Source organism: Chanodichthys erythropterus, chromosome 18, assembly GCF_024489055.1.
Source record: "Chanodichthys erythropterus isolate Z2021 chromosome 18, ASM2448905v1, whole genome shotgun sequence".
NCBI lineage: Eukaryota > Metazoa > Chordata > Actinopteri > Cypriniformes > Xenocyprididae > Chanodichthys > Chanodichthys erythropterus.
In genome coordinates, this window is record NC_090238.1 from 17,693,656 (window position 1) to 17,715,196 (window position 21,541).

Genomic DNA, 21,541 nt, shown 5'->3' on the forward strand with positions numbered 1-21,541 from the left:
TTACCACATGTACTTACTATAGTAAAAACAGTAAATTATGCATAATTACAACTAACTAATCCTAATCCAAACCCTAACCATAACTCTATAGCAAGTAAATGTATTACTTATTATTAATATTACTCATTACTTATTTGAGCAAGTACAACATCACCTTACAATAATGTGTAACCCTTTTTCGCTCTCACACTAAACTGAGTATGTGGATTAGGGTTAAAATGACCAAATTTTGCCCTGCAAAATTTCGCAGATCAACAGCAAATGTGACCACAACATCAGTTACTATTTACATTTGAATTTGTCTAAATTACAAGTCCTCAAACCTACTTACCAAAATGCAGGACATAATTCTGTTGTAGAAATAGATAAATTAAACCACGTTCACTAATCATTTAACTTTGTTCCTCAAATAATAAAGGTGCTGGACTGGTTGGAGACACCAGATGAATACATACTGGTCTTAGAGTGGCCCATGACGTGAAGATATGCCGCGTTTTGTACTGCACAATGTTAGCAGAATCAGGGAGTCGACAGCACGAGTGGTGATGCATCAGGTTGTCACTGCTGCAAGAATACGCTGTGAAAGGGATGTCTTCCACAGCAATCAAAACATCTTGCAGGTCAAATTAGTAGACTTTGGCTATAGTAGACGCTTGAAGAAGTCTGCCTATTCAGCATACAGTGGTATGTATTATCCTACAAATCTATGATGGCAAGTTATAATGAGCCTTTCAGACAGAGCCAGTAAGAACAGTAGATCATTTGTAGTATTTTAATAGATCAATAGACAAAAGCTGTGGAAATACAACTTAATGGCAATGGACAAAATATTATTTCTTCCAGGAACAAGAGTGCCTGTCTTAGAAAGTACCACAGCAAGCCTGCAACAGTGTATTGTTTAGGCGCACTGTTGTTCATGATGGTATGAGGGGAGTCCCCTTTCAAGCGGCTCGCTGAGATCTTTGCCAGACACTGATACACAAAAGAACTTTCCAAAGGTGAGAGCATGCGGATGGATCATACAGGAACATTTATTACTGTTAAAAATAATGTGATCAGTTACACCAAGTACAAATCTTTATCAAGTATAAAACGTATATCCCCCGTTTCTTCACAGAATGCATAGATCTGATCTGTTGTCTGGAAAGTGATCCATTCAAGCAGATTGATTTGGAGAAGATCCTCCTCCATGACTTGTTCCAGTTAATGATCCTGAACTAAAAATGTTTGAAAATAAGACTCTGTCATGACCAGATAGATAAAAATAGACCAGTAGATAAAGAAAAACACTAATATGCCTAAAAAGAAAAAAGCAACGAGAGGTAGAAAAAACATGCATATAAAAAATCCAAACAGTGATTTGTCTGGTCTCCAATGTGGAACATAATGAGAGATGTTGGTGTGGTGGCTTAAAAGATGCTGATTCTATCTTGTGTATGCATGGAGCTTAACCAGCATCAGTTTGATAAATAATGTGTAAGAAACATGGAGGGAACAGAATCCAATGACTAGGGAACAGAATTTTGTGTGAGAGCGAAAAAGTGTTTATACTATACTTTATACTTTAAAGTATACTATATACTTTACCTCAGCCTCCAATGACTGCGCTCACATCTCCCCAAACGGATGAGGCGTTTGTCCTTAAATCATCAATCAAAAGCCTTCTTTTTTTCTTTATGCGAAGGTCTAGGCTTGTGTTAATTTGTGCCTCACTCGTAATATATATTCACATTACATTGTACAACACTTTTTGACATTATCTCATCAAAAATGCTGCTCCCCCAAATACTACACAACAAATAAAAATGCTGGCGGAGGCTGGCAACTTAAAAAGAAAAAAAAAAGTTGGTGAGGAAAGAGTTTACATGAGCTGTGAAATCCACAGTGTGGCAAGAGTGACATCTAGTAGTTAAAATCAGTAATTACACCCGAAGAGCTTTGTTTTTGTTTTTTATACAGGGATCTTCTGTATACTTCTGAGTTGAGAAACAGAGAACTCTTGTGAATGGCAGAAAAATATTTTGTATTTTTCACACTTTGCATTATTGGTCCAATGTGTAAACTATGTGTAAGCAATATGATTTAGGCACTAAATCCAGCATAAACTCAATCTGCATATTTTTAAACTCCCCAGGACAAAGGTCACTGTCATTTTCCTGCCAAACCTTCATTTAGTTGTTAGATTAAACAATATGATTGTGTCTCAGAAAAGTATGAGTATGAGACTTATGAGAGATCCTGACATTCACAAGAGCAGGGGCGTTGCTAGGATCAGAAGAAATCTCTCCTTAGTTGTTTTAGTTGCAATATTTTTCTTTTCTGTCTCTTATTTCTAGGTGGAAGAATCAGTGTGATGTGGGCATTATGGCGTGCTATAAACACATATAATGTCTTCAGTTAATGTCTGTAGATGCTATGGGAAAAATCATCCTTTTTCTCTGAATGCTGAAGCCTTATTGAATCACGCAGTGAAACTGCACAAGCCATATCAGTGCAGGAATCTGCACAAACCCACTGGCTGAGCAGTGTAATCTGCATGAACCTATGGGGATCTGCGCGAACCAACCGAAACAGGCGCTGCAGCCCGCCAGAATGGGTGGAGGATCCATCTATATAACAGGCTCGTCTCGCCATAGGATTCAGATTAACTCAAATGAAGCAATGAATGCCTACTTGTGTGGCACAATAGCACGGCCAGCTAAACAATACTCGTTTCCGTTATCTCAGGGAACAGGATATGTTAGGAACCGTTGTATATTCCCTTTCGATATGGTTCACTTGTATTGCGTCCTTAGATGCTATGGGAACACAGTCCAATCACGTAATTCTATGATTGCAGAACGACAAACATTCTAAGGCCCTAGCCTAAGACACTTAAGATTAAGGCCTCAAAGGCAGTAGGGCTAAGTATGGTCGAGGTACTCTCCTGACACTAAAAAAGGGTTCAGACCATGGGTCGGAGCCTCAAGGGAAGGTAGTGGGTTGAGCTCATACAGAGGTCAAAGCCCAAATAAATGGAGAGGACTTGTGCTTGTAGTGCAGGAACATCCAAGTTGTAAAACCTGGCGAAGGTGGACGGCAAGAACCAGCTGGCCACCGCACAGATGTCACCAATGGATACTCCACTGGACCACACCCAGGAAGAGGCCATTCCTCTGGTGGAGTGTGCTCTTACATTGATGGGGCACTGGAGACCCATCGCAGTGTAAGCCAACGCAACGGCGTCTACTATCCAGCGGGATAATCTTTGCTTCGCAACTGGGTGCCCTTTGGTGTGGCTTCCAAAGCACTCGAAGAGCTACTCTGACTGTCTGAATTGGGCACAATGCTCAATATAAACTCTTTAAGACTTGAACGGCAGAGTATGTGTAATTCTTGCTTGTCTTCTGAAATGGGAAGAGTGGCCAGTGTGTAAACCTATGCTGTGAATGGAGCAGAGTGCACATTAGGCACATAGTCATGCCTTGGTTTGAGTACAACTTTGCAGTTTTTAGGCCCAAACTCAAGACAAGATGCACTCACAGAGAGGGCTTGCAAGTCACCCACCTGCTTGACCAATGCTAGTGCTAGCAGGAGGGTGACCTTAAGTGAAAGTGGCCATACCTCGGCCGACTGCAGCGGCTCGAAGGGGTGGGATGGTAAGAAGATGAGGCGGGTTCAGCCTTCTGGCCCCCTTCAGAAAATGAACAACCAGGTTGTTCCTGCCTAGAGACTGCCTGGCCACAGGAGTGTGGTATACTGCCATGGCCACTATGTAGACTTTGAGTGTGGAAGGGGTGCACCCAGCTCTTGTAGAAATGACAGTATGTTACAGAAAGTAGGGTCTTCATTCCAGACTGCACACCAGTCAGAGAAAACAGACCACTTAAGGGCGTAGAGATGTCTAGTGGATGGGATTCTAGCCTCAGAAATGGTGTTTAGGGATCAGTGAGCTCCCATCGAGGGGCCATACATGGTTAAAGGTGCCAAATCTTTCCCTTCGCCTGGGAAAAGAGGTCCTTCCTCAGGGGAATAGACCATGGAGCTGCTGCTAGCAGCTGCATCAACTGAACAGAAAAACTCCTAGCATTTCCAGGTAGTTATGTAGCTGCTTTTCCGTGCTCGACCAGGAGCCTGAAATCGGCCTGCCCTTACATAGAGCTCCCTAACCTGTGTTGGAAGCATATGTCAAGACCACTTTCTTCCTGGAGACCATCCCCATTGCAAGGTTCTGAGAGGGGGGAAGCCCCTACTCTGAACAATGCTGCGAGCTGCTGAATTGACCGAGTGCACTCGGGTTTGAGCCTAGCCCTGGGCCGAGTTGAGAACTGCTTCAAGGAAGGCGATCCGCTGGCTGGAAGATGGTGAGCTCTTGGCTAAGTTGATCCTGAGTCTCAGGCATTCCAAATGGCTGAGGAGCAAGGATCTGTGAGTATTTAACTCAGACTCTGACTGGGCTAGAACAAGCCAGTTGTTGAGGTAATTCAGGATGCCACCCCTTTTTGTCTCAGAGGGCAGAGGGCTGCATCCATTCACTTCATGAAAGTATGCAGTGCCAGAGACAGTCCGGATGGAAGGACAGTATACTGATAAGCCACCCCCTCGAACACATCTCTGCAAATCTTGGCTCTTCTGCAAGCAAATTGAAGTGAATAACCTCATTTGATTGTCCCCAAATTCCAGCTCAACACTCTGGGGATGGCCTGCCATGCCCCAAGTTGAGTGTCAAATGGTTGAAGTATTACAGGATGCAACTCACGCTGAGGCAGGAGGACAGGGGAAATAGGTTGCATTTCGCCGAGCGGAGCCGTGGCTTGACTTCCGCTTTCGGTGGCGCTGAGGCCGGCCTGGGTCACTGCTGAGCCAAGGACCGGCAGTGAGGCGAGGGCATCAGTCTTTGATTAATGTGGCTTGGAGTGAAGACAATAAACATGACTGCAACAATATGTGGTCTATCTGCATTCTTCAAGCCATCTCGGATATTTTCAAAAATAAAGTTTATTTATAATGCAATGCTAATCGACAGCATTACAGTAGAATATATAAAATACACATTTTCAGCCTCATTCTATGATAAAGAAGCCACATCAGATCACAAAAGGAAGTTATTTCAAACACTAGACTGACCTTATGAAGTGAGTTTGGAGTAAAAATATGTTGTTAAATGTGTATTTTGTTGGACAGCATGTTTACAAATGCTTCTTATTATATAGACAGTGAAAAAGCACAGCTGGCATCAGTGTATCGATACTGCGAAAAAACATTATTGAAACAATTTTAGTTAGATATTTCAGCATCGAAAAGCATTGAAAAATACTGACAACACTACTGAGGTGTAGTAAGCTAGCCAACCATCTCTGATTTTACTACTAGTTATATAGCTTGTTCAATTAGGAACTGACTTGCCAAACACTAGATAACATTACAGTAACATATTATCAGTTACCTGTCATGCATAGTATTGGTTTTGTTCATGTTTCATGTTTCCTGGTTTGCCATGTGCTCCCATGTCATGTGATTTGCTTATCCTCATGTCATGTGTTTCCCTAGTCTCATGTGTTGTGTGGTCATTGGTTCATTGGTTTGATTGTGCACAGGTGTCCCTTGTTTTTCATTAGTTTTGTCATATAATATATATGTCAATTTCAAACCACATTTACTGCAGCGGCTGATGCTCCTATGATGACAAAACACAAAAGCCACATGCATGAGATTGTTTAAATTGAGATGACTTTCATGTCACAGTATGTTATAAGTCTATTTCAAATGAGTGCAGAATATCATCATAATCTGAAATGTCTGGGTTTTTTCTCATTGCGAGTTCAGGCTGCATGATTTTAGCCCCGATTTTAGCTCGCAGACAGGTTTTGTGAAATCGCAGACAAATGCCCGAAATCACAGGCAAATAAGTGCTCTGTTATGCGAGTGCTCTGTCACAGATTCTCCAACCATTTCCTCCTCCATAATCTTCTTTTATTTTTCTTGTTTTCGCTGCAAATCAGCACACAGGCTATTCGTATTGCAAGCTTCTTGCGGGTTACCGTTTTTAATAATAAACCCAGTCTCACTTGAAAACTCCGGTCTTGCATACGTGATGTTGTGTTGTTTCCTTGTCACATCTCTCGTGTGTTTGGTTGTGAAACGTAGTTTGAGAATGTCGGCGATTCTTCCTATTTTAAATTCATGCAGTGTGAAAGCTTCTGTCGCCGATCCATCATGCATTTTGAACACAACACCAACTGAATCGAAAGCGAAAGTAATGCAACTCGGTACACTTATTGTTCTCATTAAGCCGGATAATTTTCTAATTTACAGTCATTAGCTCCGACGAACAGGAAGTCTGCTATTTTGGTTTGAATGTGGATTTTTTGACTAAACAGGCTCTGAATTTTAAACTACTACTTCTAGGGAGTTTATTCCATTCAGACCAAACATTTTTTACATGTTGCTAAGACATTGAAGACATATTATATATATATATATATATATATATATATATATATATATATATATATATATATATATATATAATTTTTTTTATTTTTTACAGATTGGGCTCGGGTCGGACTCGGGCTCATTTAGCTTCTCTCCTTTCATTGTGCCCATATATACACACTGAGAACACATAGGCTACTGTATGAAATACAGGCAGATAGTTGAGTATCTCTTAAGCATTTTATATTATACAGCCCCCTACCCAGAAGATCCCTGTTAAAAACAAAGCAGCTCATCAGGTGTTATTACTTACTGTAACCACTAGATGTCACTCTTGCCACACTGTGGATTTCACAGCTCAGGTTAAAAGCATCTGTGGCTCTAAGATGTAGCTGAATTAAAAAAAAAAAAAAATAAATAAATAAATAAATATATATATATATAATATATATATAATATACATAAATCTACTATACCCGTACTCCCATATCTAATATGTAAAATAATCATATATGAAAATCTATCCATCCATTCCTGTCTGTATTTCTATCTGCAATGTGTGTAAAACCATGCCTGTCTCTGCTCAAACAAATTTAACACCTGCTTTTGATCAGTGTATGACTAGACCTCTATAGATGAGAGACAGTTCATATTTCATATTCATATATGTGTTGAAGGTTCTATGTACCTGTAGCTGCCCTAATAAGAGCCTCTTAGCTATATAAACTTCAATAACGACTGTATAGGGGAGATGGACAGCTCCTAATCATTAGGGAGGATTCAGGTTTGGGCTTTTTCACCTCCTCCTCTCTTTCTCTATCTCTCTCCTGTGATCTATCATTCATGGGCTTCATTTAAAATTGCGTAAAATATTTAAAGTTGGTTGGATTTCTTCAGTGGGCTTCAGCAGTGACCTCCCCCTCAGTGCCTGAAGTCAGTGGAGAAAGATATGCAGTGGGGAGAAGGGAGAGAACAAGAGAGAAAAACAGGGCAAAGAGGAAAGGTGTATAAAAGTAGGAGAGACAGAGACAGAGACAGTGAAGGGAAAAATGCAGAGCAAATTACAGTGTTACTTAGCATTGAACAAAAGCTGTGTTCGGAGTAGAATACTTGCTTACTAAATAATGAATAATGCACAGTATACATTATATACGGGTCTAGACTTTTTAAATAAATATATTAAGTGAAATGGTATTATTCCACTGTAAATGTTTCAAACATTATGTTGTTGTCATATGAGCTCATGATGTTGCATGTGAGTGGCATATAATTATCTTGGAAATTGAACATTTAAAAAAATTGGAATAAAAAAAAAACTTCTAGTTTATTCAACACACTACGTGCATCCCAATTTGCAAACATATGCATGATGTTTTGTAGTGCAAGTAGCAGAGGTGGAACAAAGTACATTTACTTCAGTAAGGTGCCATAGGTACTTCTCTACAGAAACATTTTTTGTTATACTGGTTGAAAGTCTCTTCATATCCTGATAGCAATCACTATCGTCTGTGGAAGGAGTAGGACCATAAAATGTACACCCAATCATTATATTCGGTCTGAATGAAAAAATGTGATGTCCTACCTACCTGTCGATGTATGTTTTTACATACCCTCATGCACCCTGTTCACGCAGACATCATATGTCATCAGCATGTTTCATGCTTTGCAGAGTTTATGTAGACAGACCTCAGTCACGGAGCACCACGAACAAACAGCAGCCACTTTTTTTCAGTTCCTACTGAATCAAAACAACATGCTTATGCTGCGTTCACGTCATAACTACTGTAATTAAGAGATGGCAACCTGTGAGGTTCTAACCAGCGCTGTTCAAGTCCTCAGACTCTGTCAACAGCATCAAATGAATCTGCAGCAGTCAGGTACAAGCTAAGTTTTTTACGTTCATTATTATTATTGTAATGTTATGTGCTTTGAGACATGAGGTAGTTTAACGCAGTCCCTTGTGACACTTTGCTGAGAGCAGCTGTGCAGAGTGCTCTATGACATATGACCTTAACTTCACTAGATTTAAAAGACAAATATCATACTTTTTTCTCCACTACATTTTTATCAAGGTCCTTGGAAGTCGTTACTATGTAGCAGCTTTGAAAGTCAGTGGATGAACTTGTTCTTCTCTATAATGTGATTTTTTTTTTTTTTTTTTTGCAGGTGACAGACAGCCAATCAGTAATCCCTCTTGTAGGGTCACTTGAAGTTCTATGATTTCCCACTATTTTTTTTTTTTTTAGCATATTGAGGTATGTAAAATTTTAATTTCTGGTGAAAGCTTGAAATGGAAATGGTCTGTGATTTCAGAGCTAAAGTTTCAGTAAGAAGTCAAACGGTTTATGGATTTGCCCACCTGGTTACCATAGCCTTGTGGATACACAACTAACGCATAGGTAAGATTCAACCAGGATGTTAATTAGCATGGAAAAACGTAGTTGGGCTAATAACATTAACTGAAGTCTTTTCAGAAATATGTTTTAGCTTAATCTAGTCAAATATCCACAATGTAGAAACCTTTCTTTTCTATTATGATTTCGACTTGTTTAAAAGTTACAAAACTCTTCCAAGTATTTAAATGAGTTCAAGATGGTCTTACAGTATGCTAGCATGTCGGATGGAGCATCACTGACTAGTTTAATGATGGCACAGTATGCCATCATTACAGTATGTGGAACACATTCATTTTTAAATAATGATGTGAACAGATGAAGCATTTATAACAACTAATATATAAAAAATTTGAAAAGAATTGGCCTTTTTGATTTCATGGTGACTTTAACTGTCACAGCTTTCCCTAAGTACCAGAGGGGGAGGGACTATCAGACTCCGCTGCTGAATGACAATGGAGGTCAATTCTAGCACATTGCATTGTGGAACGTGAACGTTACTGTGCACAGTATGTGCTGGAGGAATAGTATGAATAATCGTAACAGTAATCTTTCTTGTTCTCCGAGACAAATGTTAAATAATGTTGACATGAAACCAAAACTGATGCTATTGACCTTCTTGTGTGTTTTTGATATTATTGTGAACAATATATTGGTGCATGATATTCCAAATAAATAAATTTAAAGAAATAAATATCTTCATAACCTATCATAAACTAAAAAATAAATAACTCGTTCTGCCACTGAAACAACTACTTTGACCACTTTGCACTTGCCAATGGATTAAATAAAACCTTTGGACTCAACTTTTCTTTTTCACTTGGAAATGCACCACATTACAGAAATAATGGGCTGCAAATGGTGTTTCAACAACCTCTAAATAAAGTCATGACCTAACATTGTGGAAAAAACATCTAAAGTAAAACACTTTTAAAAGGAAGCATTTTTCCCCTTTTATTTAGCTTTGCCGTAGGAAGTTACAGTGAGATCAGTATAATAGAAGACACAGATTGAAATATTCCTGCTAATTGAAAACCTGGTGAAGATATACCGTGAGGTGGAAAAACATATCAGAAATACCCGTGAGAATCTGTCCAACGTAAAGGAGACACTCAGCCACTGCTAAAACATGTTGGCCCAGGTGCACTGGATTGCCATTTATTGTGTGTGGAAGCAAAAGTCAGCAGGGCTGCATGGGAATATTTTGATATTCCCTTACCTGAAACCTGTAAGTGATTAAAAAAGGCTTCGACTACATTAACCAAAACTAAAGACCGAGAGAAAAACATAGGAGGAAAAGAACAAACATAAAGAGGCCGGAAAGTAGGAACGCAAATAATAATCACTGATGTTCGGCATTCACTTATGATGAACAGAATGTAAAAGAAATGATGCCAGATAGTAACAAATCCAAGAAAAGTTTATTATGAATATGGCACCTGTAAGATGGTAAAAAAACTGTGTTACAGAAAGACAACCATGTATGACATGTCGCTTTAACTGATGAAAACCTACAAAAGTATAAAATAACCCTGTTGTAAAATGAAGTATGTACATTTTTGAATTGCAGCATTATTCATGGTAAATGAACAAAAATGTGTTTCCAAAAAAATAAGCCAGGCACTCAAAGTTAGCTTTAGTTAGTTGTTTTTTGTCTTTTTTTCTCTGAAAACAAAAAACAAAATCAAAATGTACCATAGTTTTCTCTTTTTAATATTTTAATTTGTTTGTACTTAGAATTTATAACACTGTTAACACTGATACTAAGAGAATCCCCTTTCTCCCATATTCTTCTACTTGGCACCAAGTTCCTCATAAAAGAATCTGTATAATTGTACAAGAAATAGTTAAAAACACAGACACAGTCTTCACAGGTAATGAAGTGATTTCTCATATTGTAATTTTAAACACTATTTATCTGACAGCAGCTGAGATTAGTTTAAGATTAAATCACCAGCAATCATTTTGACACAACACAGATACATTGAGACAGCTCGCCCGGCTGTTCTGTTAGTAACATATGGGTGTATTTCCTGGTCCACAGTGTCTGTTTTTGGAGCTGCCCCCAAACCCCCGTCCTGACCACTTCTGCTCTACATACAAAATACTAAAATCTAGGATCCCGTTAACCTGCAGCAGTGACGCCAAGTTCTCCTGCAACAGTTCCGACAGCGAGTCCCGTTATTGTCATCTTTAAAAACATTAATATCATGACCTGGGTTTGAGTAACAACACGTCTTCACAGAAACCACAGACACAAGTTTCCTGATGTCGGGGGGAAGCCTGATTCAGGTAAAAAGACGAAGGCCCCCCTTCCCTTTGCTGGACAGACTAAAAAACACTAAACATCGACAAAGCCGCTGGACCGAACAAAATCAAGTAAACCAAACAATCAACTTAGTAAACATGCATTTCCAAAACACCTATAAAAATAGATTTTATAGTGCGAAATACTTTTTTCATCTCTTTAGAAATCTTTAAAATTGTTTATTGTCCTGAAATACTACCGTCATCTTTTTTTTCATTATGATTATTTCCTGTGAGTTGCAGGGTCCTTGAAGTCAACAGGTTTGGTGGAAACCAATGAAATACACCCAATGCACAAGAGAAGCACAAGGGACTCTGGGAATGTTTCACATCTGAGGCTTTTGAGGTTCCAGTCTGCTAAATGCTACTTCAGTTTTTTTATTCCTCATCACGTTTGAGCTGGAAACTGCAATCCCAGAATACCTCAGTGGCAAAAAAATGGCTCCTTAAACCTTTGAGCTAGTTTAGAGTCTTTTATCTCTGAGAAGAGAGAGAGGTCTGTAGACTACACAACAGCAAAGCAATAGCAGAAACAGAAAAAAGTAATACATACAAAAAGGAAGCAGCAAAAAAGGTGACACTACATTGGAAGGCCACCACACAAAATCCACTAACCTCCACTGGTTCACTAAGACTGCAAGGGGGCTGGAAGGAGAACAAATGTTTCCCCGTCCAAGCCCGGACTAGCACAGAGAGGACAAAGGACAAAACAGCTACATTAGCTCAGTATATACTGCATATAGTAACACACACTTAAGTTGCTATGGAGACTGACAGCCAATGACACTTACACATTGTACAAGTTTACGGTTATCACGCTGCATAATAGATGACTTTTATGGACGGCTGCCAAAGGATGAAGTGACAGTTTTCTTCCGTTTTATTACTTTCGTTTTTTTTTTTTAAACATCAAATCACAGTGTTTTAACACCAAACTGTGAGAGTAAAGATTTTTTTTGGCAACAGTGGATAAAAATTAGGAATGTGGATTTTCAAAACACATTTTTTGATTGAAAATGCATGTCCTTATTACAATCTCCGTTTGATATGTGATTTTGAGAGAGAGAGAGTTTAAGGGGTAAGGGATGAAGGGGAACTGATTTCGGAAAGGAAACCAGGCTTGTAAGCTAAAGAGGGAGTGTAAACAATTAAGCCAAACATTTATAAAAAAAAAAAAAAAAAAAAAAGAAAAAAAAATCCCCAAAACAATTAAGAATAGCTCTGACCAAAGCCTGTTGGACTTTAACATTCATCTTCAAGTTTGTGATGCAAAATTAGCCTCAGTTGCACTGAGATAGAGAAAGGAATTCAATGTTAAAAAGAAAATTCTAACTTTTGCTCATCCCTCTCAGGACTCAATTAGATTGAGTTCAAATACTCTCCCGTGCTCACGGGTAAGTGATGAACATAATAATAATAATAATAAAAAAAAAAATCAATCAAAACAAAAGAAGTCTGTTAGATGTTTGACTTTTCTGTAAAAAAAGCTCTGAAGCCGCCATATGTCTGGACTTCCGGAACAGTACCTACATCAGCCAGCTGAGTGAGGGTAACTCAATGATAGCACCATGGATCTGCAAAAAGAAGATGGAACTGGAGAAATCTCACACTGACCTGTTCCATGTCCTGGGATTTTATAGTAACATTCTATTCACAGGCCAATACCCGGCTAAAATTGCTTTTTTAAATGCATGATTTGCAAGTTGAGCTATAAAAAAACGAAGAAAAAGCATTATTTCTAAAATACTATTCCCCCTTTAGAAAGAACCTTAAAACCCTTTGAAATACATCAAATAGGGTAACATCCTTTTATCAGCATCAATCTCGATTACATCAAGATACCGTTAGAAACATGAACAGTTTCTTTTCTTGTCAATTTTCTTTTTCTAATACCTTTTAAAACATCCTAATGAGGATGTTAGATACTCTGGACAAATATTTCACCCCAGAGAAAACATACGCTACAGTGCTATGAATTCCCTGTGGCTCAGAAGGAATTCTTTACAATAGAGATGAGTCTGTTTAGTCCGTTTAGAGAAACCGTCATCAAGAACTTGTGTGAGGAGGCGAGAAAGAAGAAAGAGAAAGTCGAAGAGATAGAAAGATAGAAAGACACAGGAAGAGAAACCATTCATTTCAGTTACACAAGTTCAATTGCTCAAAATTCAAAGTGCTAGAACATCTCACTTTTCCCCAACTTTGATACACAGTCTTTTGCCTCAGAAGAGTCTTTTTAACACAGTTGAACACAGTAATATGGTCTCAATGTTTTGCTTCAATCCTCCTTGCGCTCCAGAGTCTGTGTGTTGTGGATGCCGTTGCTGTAGACGGGAAACGGAAGCGTGGAAAAGAGTCCCTCTGCTGTGGTGAAGACGTTAGCAGCAGGCATCTGCGTGAGTCCAGCTCCGCTGACTGCGGCCCCAAAGGGGGTGGACATGTTGAGCCGGTGAACGTGATGGTAAAGCATCTCCATGGGTGTCTTGGGGTCTATTCCAAAGCCGGGCCCGTCCACAAAGTTCACAGCAGTGTGGGCATTAGGCAGCAGGTTTCCCTGCATGGCCAGGCTGACATCTGCCGGGGCGTATCGGATTGTTCCAGTGGTGTAGACTCGCGGGGAAGCCGTGCTGGTGGCGGCAAGCGTGCCTGTGACTCTGTGCACCAATGGAAGCACCACGTTCCCCGCTTGTAACCTCTGCAGGGCTTCCAGATCACTGGTGTAGAGCAGAGAACCGGAGGAGGTGGGCGTACCCTGCTGCTTGTCCCGCGGCGAGGCAGACAGAGGTGGGGAGAGCGGGTCAGCGGTGGTGGAACTGGAAGGAGGAACCAAGCTGCCTTGAGTTGCGCTGGAGACGGAGGTGGGGGCGCTGTTATTGTTGCCACTGCTACTGTTGCCACTGAAGTTGGGCTTTCTGCTGCCTCCTCCACCCTCGGCCCCAGGTGGAGTAAGGACGGAGTCGGGGATGGACACCTGCAGGCCGGCAGGCGGAGGGGAAGGGAAGGTGTCATGGGGTTTTGTCATGCTGTAGGGAGACTCGTTACGGGAGATCTCTCGATTGGGTGGGTAGTTCCAGATGCTGCTGTCGTTGTCGAAGTTTATAGGTTCTGACATCTCAGTCTTGATCTTCAGCACAGAGGAACTGGTCGGGGAGGGTGGAAGCAGAAGGGGAGGCTGGTCTCCGAGGGTGGGGTCCAGGCTGCCAGGGCTGGGGGTGGCAGCAGCCGAGGGAGACAGACGGAGACGTTGCCGGCTACCATCCCATTTCTGCTTTTTCCTCCTCTTCTTTCTCTTCTGGTGTTTACTCATTGCCGGCCCACTCAGCTCTCGTCCACTGTTGCAGTCCTTCACAATATCTTCTGCATCATCCTCTTCTTCTGAGGAGCAAGAGGAGGGCGAGTCCTGCAATTCCTCCACCTCGCCGTCGCCATAATGCTCTACCTTTATGTGTAAACCACCCAGGCGGCCCTCCTTGTGGTCAGTTTCACAGTCAGAAGGTTCCAGACTATCATCACTGTCCTGACTTTCTGGATTGCTGGAACTGTCTCCTTCCTCCTGTCGTCTCATTTCTTGCTCTGGCGGCCGGCCCGTCTGTTTCTTACTGTCTGACTCTGGATCTTCACTGTTCTCGGAAGACTGATTCCCCTTCCCATCTGACTTGGAGTTTTCGTTGTCTTCTGGGAGAAAGAAAAAGTTTAGAGGACAAGTTTCCATACACATCATCATAGTTTATTAGACAAAGGTAAGGTTCCTCATAGTTCACTAAACATGATCAGGAGTTTAACATTAAGGGTTTTCATTTAAATCTTAGATAGTTGGAAGTGCTCCAGTTGGATATATATTATGCTTCTAAAGTACAGGACACAATTGCACTGGGGACACAAACTGTTCTTTGATGTTCTTTGTTTTGGCTACAGCATTAGCCACTGCTGACTTATATATGATGTGATGTATCGTTAGTCATTTGGTTTGTCATGAAAATTCTGTTCAGTGACCTTGATGGGGATGGGGATAGGGATGGGATTTGGAAATTCTGGCCTTAGGAAAAACATGTCTTCATTGGAAGAAAACAGTGAGAGAGACAGAGAGATAAAGAGACAGAGAAAGACAGAAGGAGAAGGCGGGTGTAGAGATGGGTAGGGAGTCTGAGAGGAGAAGAGGGCATGGTTTGGTCCAGCTGCAGCTGGCACAGTCTGTAACCTTTGTGATGAAGGCTGGCAAGAGGCTCGGCAGGCAGCGATGCTCAGGGGCCAATATGTTGGCACTTTCCCCAGACTGTCAACCGGCCTTGTTCATTCACAGCCTCCACCATCTCTGGAATCTCACTTCATTTTCTTTTGGAATGTATAATTAATATTTCCAACTGGCTGTGGAGTTTTAATTGACTATTTACACCAGTTTTAGGGACATGTCGAAAGCACCACATTTCCTTGTCCTACATAATTTCCAGTAATTACTAGAATGAAGATATTTTACACAGTAAGAGACCTCAGATGAGACATTTGGTTAAAAGAAAAGTGTGTTGTGCGTAGTGTTATTTTACAAGGCTACTTGATTTAAAATTTATTTAAAATATATAATCTGATGTCACCTGGAACAGTTCCATGAACAGGGACAAAAATCATGGAGCAAAAAGAACTGACTTTAATTCTCCTGCTCAAGGGCATAATAATGGGTTTATGGCTTGCTCCATGTAGGGATCAAACCAGCAACCTTCCACTTGTTCTTAATTGTTTTGTAGCAAATAGTATCATATTCGCAATGGAATGTGACGAGAGTGGTACGCTACCAGAGTTCTCCTTGGAGTCGGATTCAGAATCTGATGTTTCCGAGGACTCTGATGCTTTCTCTGGCAGGTTAGGCAGCTGTGCGATATCCATAGGTGTGTCTTTGTACTCGGGATTACTGCCCATTAAAAAAGAAACCACAAAAAAAGGCACATTTAGAAGATAGAAGTTATTCTCTTTGCCAGCTGAGAATCATTCACAGCTGTGTGAAACATCCTTCACTCCCTTCTCTAGAATCCTGATTGATTCACTGCGGCTCAAACCACAGAGCATTCTAATGATCTCTAAGCCCGTACACAGACCCAAAAGCACTTTGGTGAAGATTGGTGTGTTTAGCCTTCGTCATCTTACAAAAAAAGAGACTATTACTCTCTCGAATGGGAAATACTTTCATCTTGTTACAGTGCCGTATGGAACAAATCTAAATCTAAAGATATGGCATTTTCATCAAAGTAAAAGACTCATATACCTCAGTACATAGTTGACCCAGATGATGTTTTTTTCATTGGCGTTCTTGGCGTTGATTGCAATAGTGGCACTGGACTGAATCCAGATATAACCTCCATTCTTCTGAATCCAGCGGTAATACTTTGTCACACATTGACCTTTATTCATCACTATAGAAAGAGGAGAGGATACAAGAGAGGAAAGGAAGGAAAATAGAAGAGGAATAAACCTGTGAACAATTTAATAGATGAAATGAGACTGCTTGAGTCAAAAGTTTACAGTAATGCGTATACTCAGGTTTAATTACAACAACGATTTTTAATAATCATAATATTTGCATTTAGTGCACCCAGGAAAAGCTCAACCCTATCCATTATTTCATGCTGTGTTAACATCTTGAACATTATTAATCTCCAAGGCCCAGCAGAGGGCGCTGTGACTGTTTGCTAAGGGCTCTGTAATTGTGTCCTTGTCTGAGGCTACTCATGTGAAGACACTGTGGCAGTTGCCATAATTTTGGCTAAATTAAGCGCTAAATGGCGATCTCAAATAATATGAATTTGCATTAATCATTGTTCTGCAAAACAGAAACAGTCTGAATCCAAGCACGGCCGTAAATTCAGATTCTGGGTTTAATTACAGCTACAAATAGCCCTTTCCATAAAAAGAGTCCATTGAGAAGAATGATTTATATAAGAATAAGTCTAGTAATTAAAATCATTACAGACTAATAGCATTGTTTAAGAGCCCGTCCCAAAGGCTCTGATAATTGACTTTAGTTCACAGACTACTTTCTGTACCAATAAATGTAAAACTAAGCTGTAACTCCAGAAAATTGAGACAAAAAGCCATGAGTTGTTTATCTGACTTGTTCGCTGTGGCCAGTGAGCATGCCCTTGACTCACCTTCATTCTCTTCAACAGAGTTTACATGCTACTGAGTGTCTATGGAAGGGTTCAGTATACATGGAATGTATCTAAGCGAAAGTGCTGTAAAACATATTTTGCATGTGAAATGACAGAACTGATGTTAAAAAAAACCCCTGCTATGGTAGATATTCCATAAAAACAACTTCAACTGTACTAATTTAAGAAGAGATGAAAATTTTAACTTTTTCTTTTGAAATAGTTTTAAAATCTTACTGTTATATTTAGATAGATAGCTAGAGAGACAGACAGAACCCCCCCATCTGTGAATACACGAGTCTGAGCGGTCCCTTTAAACCCTCATTACTGTCTACAAGTTTCCAGGACATTTTTTCCCTCTGCCTTTAAACCTGATCTCATCTGCATTGCATTTGATGTGCTGGCCCTCTCGGCTCCGCCCGGCACCACGTCTGTACAGGTGAGGCTTATTTTTTAACCCCCTTTCAGTTACGCTGCCATTAAATCAATCAGGGGCTGCTTGAGTTATTGATTTAGTGGTAATGAAGCCACCCCCTTTCTCTCTCCCCCTCCTCGCTCTTCACTTTCTGTATCCCTTTTTTTCCGGTGCAGGAGTCGTTGGCTGCTTTTGGAGGCTTTAAAAGGAATACGGCCTCTTTAATCTGCCTGCCTTCTCCTGGAGCCTCGGGCAAGCCTGCAGGACGATATCTCTCTCTCTCTCTGTCTCTTTCCCTCTCTACTTCCGTTCTTTCTCATTCTATCTCTCTCGCTCTCTCTGCGCCAGGGCCTCTGTCCTTCAGTTCTGTTAAATCACTTGGATCCCTTCCATAATAGCAGCTACCTTTCAGATACCCTTTACCCAGCGTGGCCTCACTTCCAGCAGGAGGGGTAGAGGGTGTCACTGTCATATAAAAGTAAGTAATTTACACCCGTGAAATTGCTTTATGGAAAAGTCCTTGCAGTCCACTGGGGTATTATTGTAAAGACAAGCCTTTTATGAATGAGAGAGCAGACATGCAGATCTGCGGCACCTAGGCAGGGTTTGGCTGGACAAGTGAATTGGAGGTTTCTAACATGTATTCTTTGGGTCAAATGGCGAAACTTCACCAGCAGAGGAAGTCAACATGTTGGCCAATATATCAATCAATATTTTCAAAACACTATCACAGTTTCAAGGCATTTAGAATAGCTACACGTAAAGATGCAATCATCTGGTGGTTTTAAAGATGTCCCAGTGTTGTAAATTCCAGATAAATCCAGTTTCTAACTCGTCAAAGCTTGCTGTTTATGGCCATGCACTGGTTGAGAAGCCCAGCCAATGGGACAGAAGTCAGACTAGTTAGAGCTGCTTGACAACCTTGGCTAAACCTTACATTAAAGGAACACTCCACTTTTTTTGAAAATAGGCTCATTTTCCAACTCCCCTAGAGATAACAGTTGAGTTTTACCGTTTTCGAATCCATTCAGCCGATCTCCGGTTCTGGCGGTACTACTTTTAGCATAGCTTAGCGTAGTTCATTGAATCTGATTAGACCGTTAGCATCGCGCTTAAAAATGACCAAAGAGTTTTGATTTGGCAGCAAAGTTCCTTGATTATTACGCCTGAATGAGAGTATAGTTCCTAGCCATATCAGCCTAGAAAATCGCAACTTTTTATTTTCCGTCGGTCTTAGTACACGATTTAACTACAGAAGAGTCAAGTTTTAAATAGGAAAAATATCAAAACTCTTTGGTCATTTTTAAACGCGATGCTAATGGTCTAATCAGATTCAATGAACTATGCTAAGCTATGCTAAAAGTGGTACCGCCAGAACCGGAGATCGGCTGAATGGATTCGAAAACGGTAAAACTCAACTGTTTAACTCTAGGGGAGTTGGAAAATGAGCCTATTTTCAAAAAAAGTGGAGTGTTCCTTTAACATTACATTACAACAACAATACATTCAAATGAATCGCTGCTGATGTAAATACAGTATATCCATGGGTACAGAAACATCTATTTCATATTTACTCTGAATGCATTATGGAAGAAACCTGAAGAAACATTGTCAACGGTACATGCGATGGGTGTTAGAGCAGGTGTATTTTTCCGCAGCTGTGGAGTCTATCTTCAAGCACAATAAGGAGTGAAGGGAGTTTTTCATTAAAGTCAGTTTGAACTACTCTTCAGAGACCAGCTCTTGTAGTCTGCCTTCAGGCACAGAGCTTCAGTCTCCTGGGGTTTCTCCACACTTCTGTGAGCCATCGTTTCCCACCTCTGTCTCTCTCTCGCTCTCTTTCTCAGCTGGTAAAAACACACACACGCGCGGAGCATTTATGCGGTGAGTATTATACGTAGTCGTGTAACACAGTGTCTTTTATTAATTTAAGCCGTGTTGGTCCTGTTCTGAAGCTGACACAGGTGAGGTCAGAGCTGTCACAATGCATTTCTGCCCATATAAAACACCTGCTCTCGAATGCTTCATGAGCACCACAGTCGGCTTTCTAATTTTCCTTCAGTAAGCTAGAGCTAATTTTTATCCAGTTAGAAGAATGAAGACGTTAAACAAATAGATGACAGTTCATGTTTCAGCATGTCCTAAAAGTAGTAAAAAGGCCATGAGAGGCTGTGCAGTACAGTGAGTTTACCTTGACTGTAGTTAAAACCTCTGTTATGGACAACCTTGAGTGCTTTATTGCTTTTATAAAATGGCAGTAACAGCAAAAGGAATTCAAGTAATATTAATGATCAATAAACAATTCTTCTGTCAATTAATTAAGTTCATAAGCCAAACTGTAGGTTTTTTATGGTTGTCAAGTAACTTAACAGGACTTTTTAACCACTTCAGAATTTTGTCTGAACTTCACATTTTATAAAGGAGGATTAACAGCTCTTTAAGCAACTGTAGGTCAAGGTGCTCAATTTGAACAGATCTGCTCCATCAAGCTCTTAAACACTTGAGCAGTGGCCTATGAACTCTACAATATGCATCAGTAATATATCATACATCCCAACACATTTAGAACACGATCACATGCACTCAAGCCAAAGGAAACATCTTCTCTGCGCCGCACACGTCATTGCATCTGCAGCAGAGATCTGCCGAGAGGTTTGACCAGACTGACATCATCCCTCTTATCCCGGGCTCTAACCAATCTGATGGCCCTGTGTGATCTGATATCAGTGTCTGATTAGCAATCAGCGGGAGATCGGTGTATCTGCTTCTTAGTCACGCACATCTTGTTCATGCAGACACCTGAAGATCTGGCTTTGATAGAAGCTGAGATGACACACACGTCATCATAATGCATTTAGCTGTGCTAGTCTTTCTGTAACCCGTGTTGGGGAGTAAAACTACAAGCAGCAAGGAATAATTAGCAATAATCAGATCTGTGCTCTCTCTCATTTGAAGGAACTTACTGAATCAATTCAACACATTTATCTACCATTTTCTAGTTGTATTAGTTATTGGTGTAAGTTTATCTGCTCAAATTGAGATTGAGATTGTTTTTGTACTAGATAAATATAGCTCTTATAGCACACAAAATAATATCAAATGGTCATTTATTTGAACAAGGATGATGACAACTATTAAAATATGATTGTTCCTAAAACAAAAAAGTTCACATTAGATGTGAAATCTAGGTACGCTCATCATTATTTGCATAAAGTGTTTGACTTTTACCAAACTTTAATGCATTTACATGACCTTAAATGTTGCCAGGTTATTCAGAATAATCAATGTAAGATTGTGCGTGGGCATGTACATTGCCTCATGAATAGATTCACTGTCACTGCATGGTAGCTTAATTGTTTTTTTTAAAAGCATCACTCGACTGTAGTTGAACTTCTTTAAATTATGAATAGATTTCAAACACTTTTTCAACCAGCTAACCACATTTTATCATACGGAGCATAAACGTGCAAAGTAAAATGCAGTAACGGCAACCCTATCCGCTCTCTACTGCAGCAACATGACCGGCCATTCGCAGTGCGGCTAGATTTATGTTGATTGCCGCCACGCTAATGCGTAATAGATGGTTAGAAACCAGGGGTAGCTGGGGATGTGCAGTTCTCTCTTAGTGTCTATTCCTCTCTCTCCTTTCACACCATCTCTTTCTCTCTCTCTGCTATCAGTGCAATCCAGGGCTTCAGTCCTCTCTCCTCTGCCTCCGCTGTGTTTCAAATCAAGGTCTAATGGACCCAATCTGGTGGCTTTTTAAGGCAAAGGGACAGTGCAATACAGTGGTAATTGCGCTCTAATTCAGTTGAACTCCCAATATCTAATCAGACAGCTCCAAATTCCCTTGCCAGCCCCAAGGACACCCGCCCTCC

The 21,541-nt window shown here is 40.4% G+C and overlaps 1 protein-coding gene across 1 annotated transcript in view; it reads right to left on the reverse strand.

Annotated features, from left to right (window-relative positions):
- Positions 1–13,389: 13,389 nt before the first annotated feature.
- The window catches only part of LOC137006704 (neuronal PAS domain-containing protein 3), a 352,288-nt gene continuing 344,136 nt past the window's right edge, over positions 13,390–21,541 (reverse strand). Inside the window, exons 10-12 of the mRNA XM_067367687.1 lie at positions 16,366–16,513; positions 15,899–16,014; positions 13,390–14,786 (exon numbers count right to left, since the gene is read on the reverse strand). Of these exons, the coding sequence (XP_067223788.1) occupies positions 13,390–14,786; positions 15,899–16,014; positions 16,366–16,513 (1,661 nt within the window). The remainder of the gene's footprint in view (positions 14,787–15,898; positions 16,015–16,365; positions 16,514–21,541) is intronic.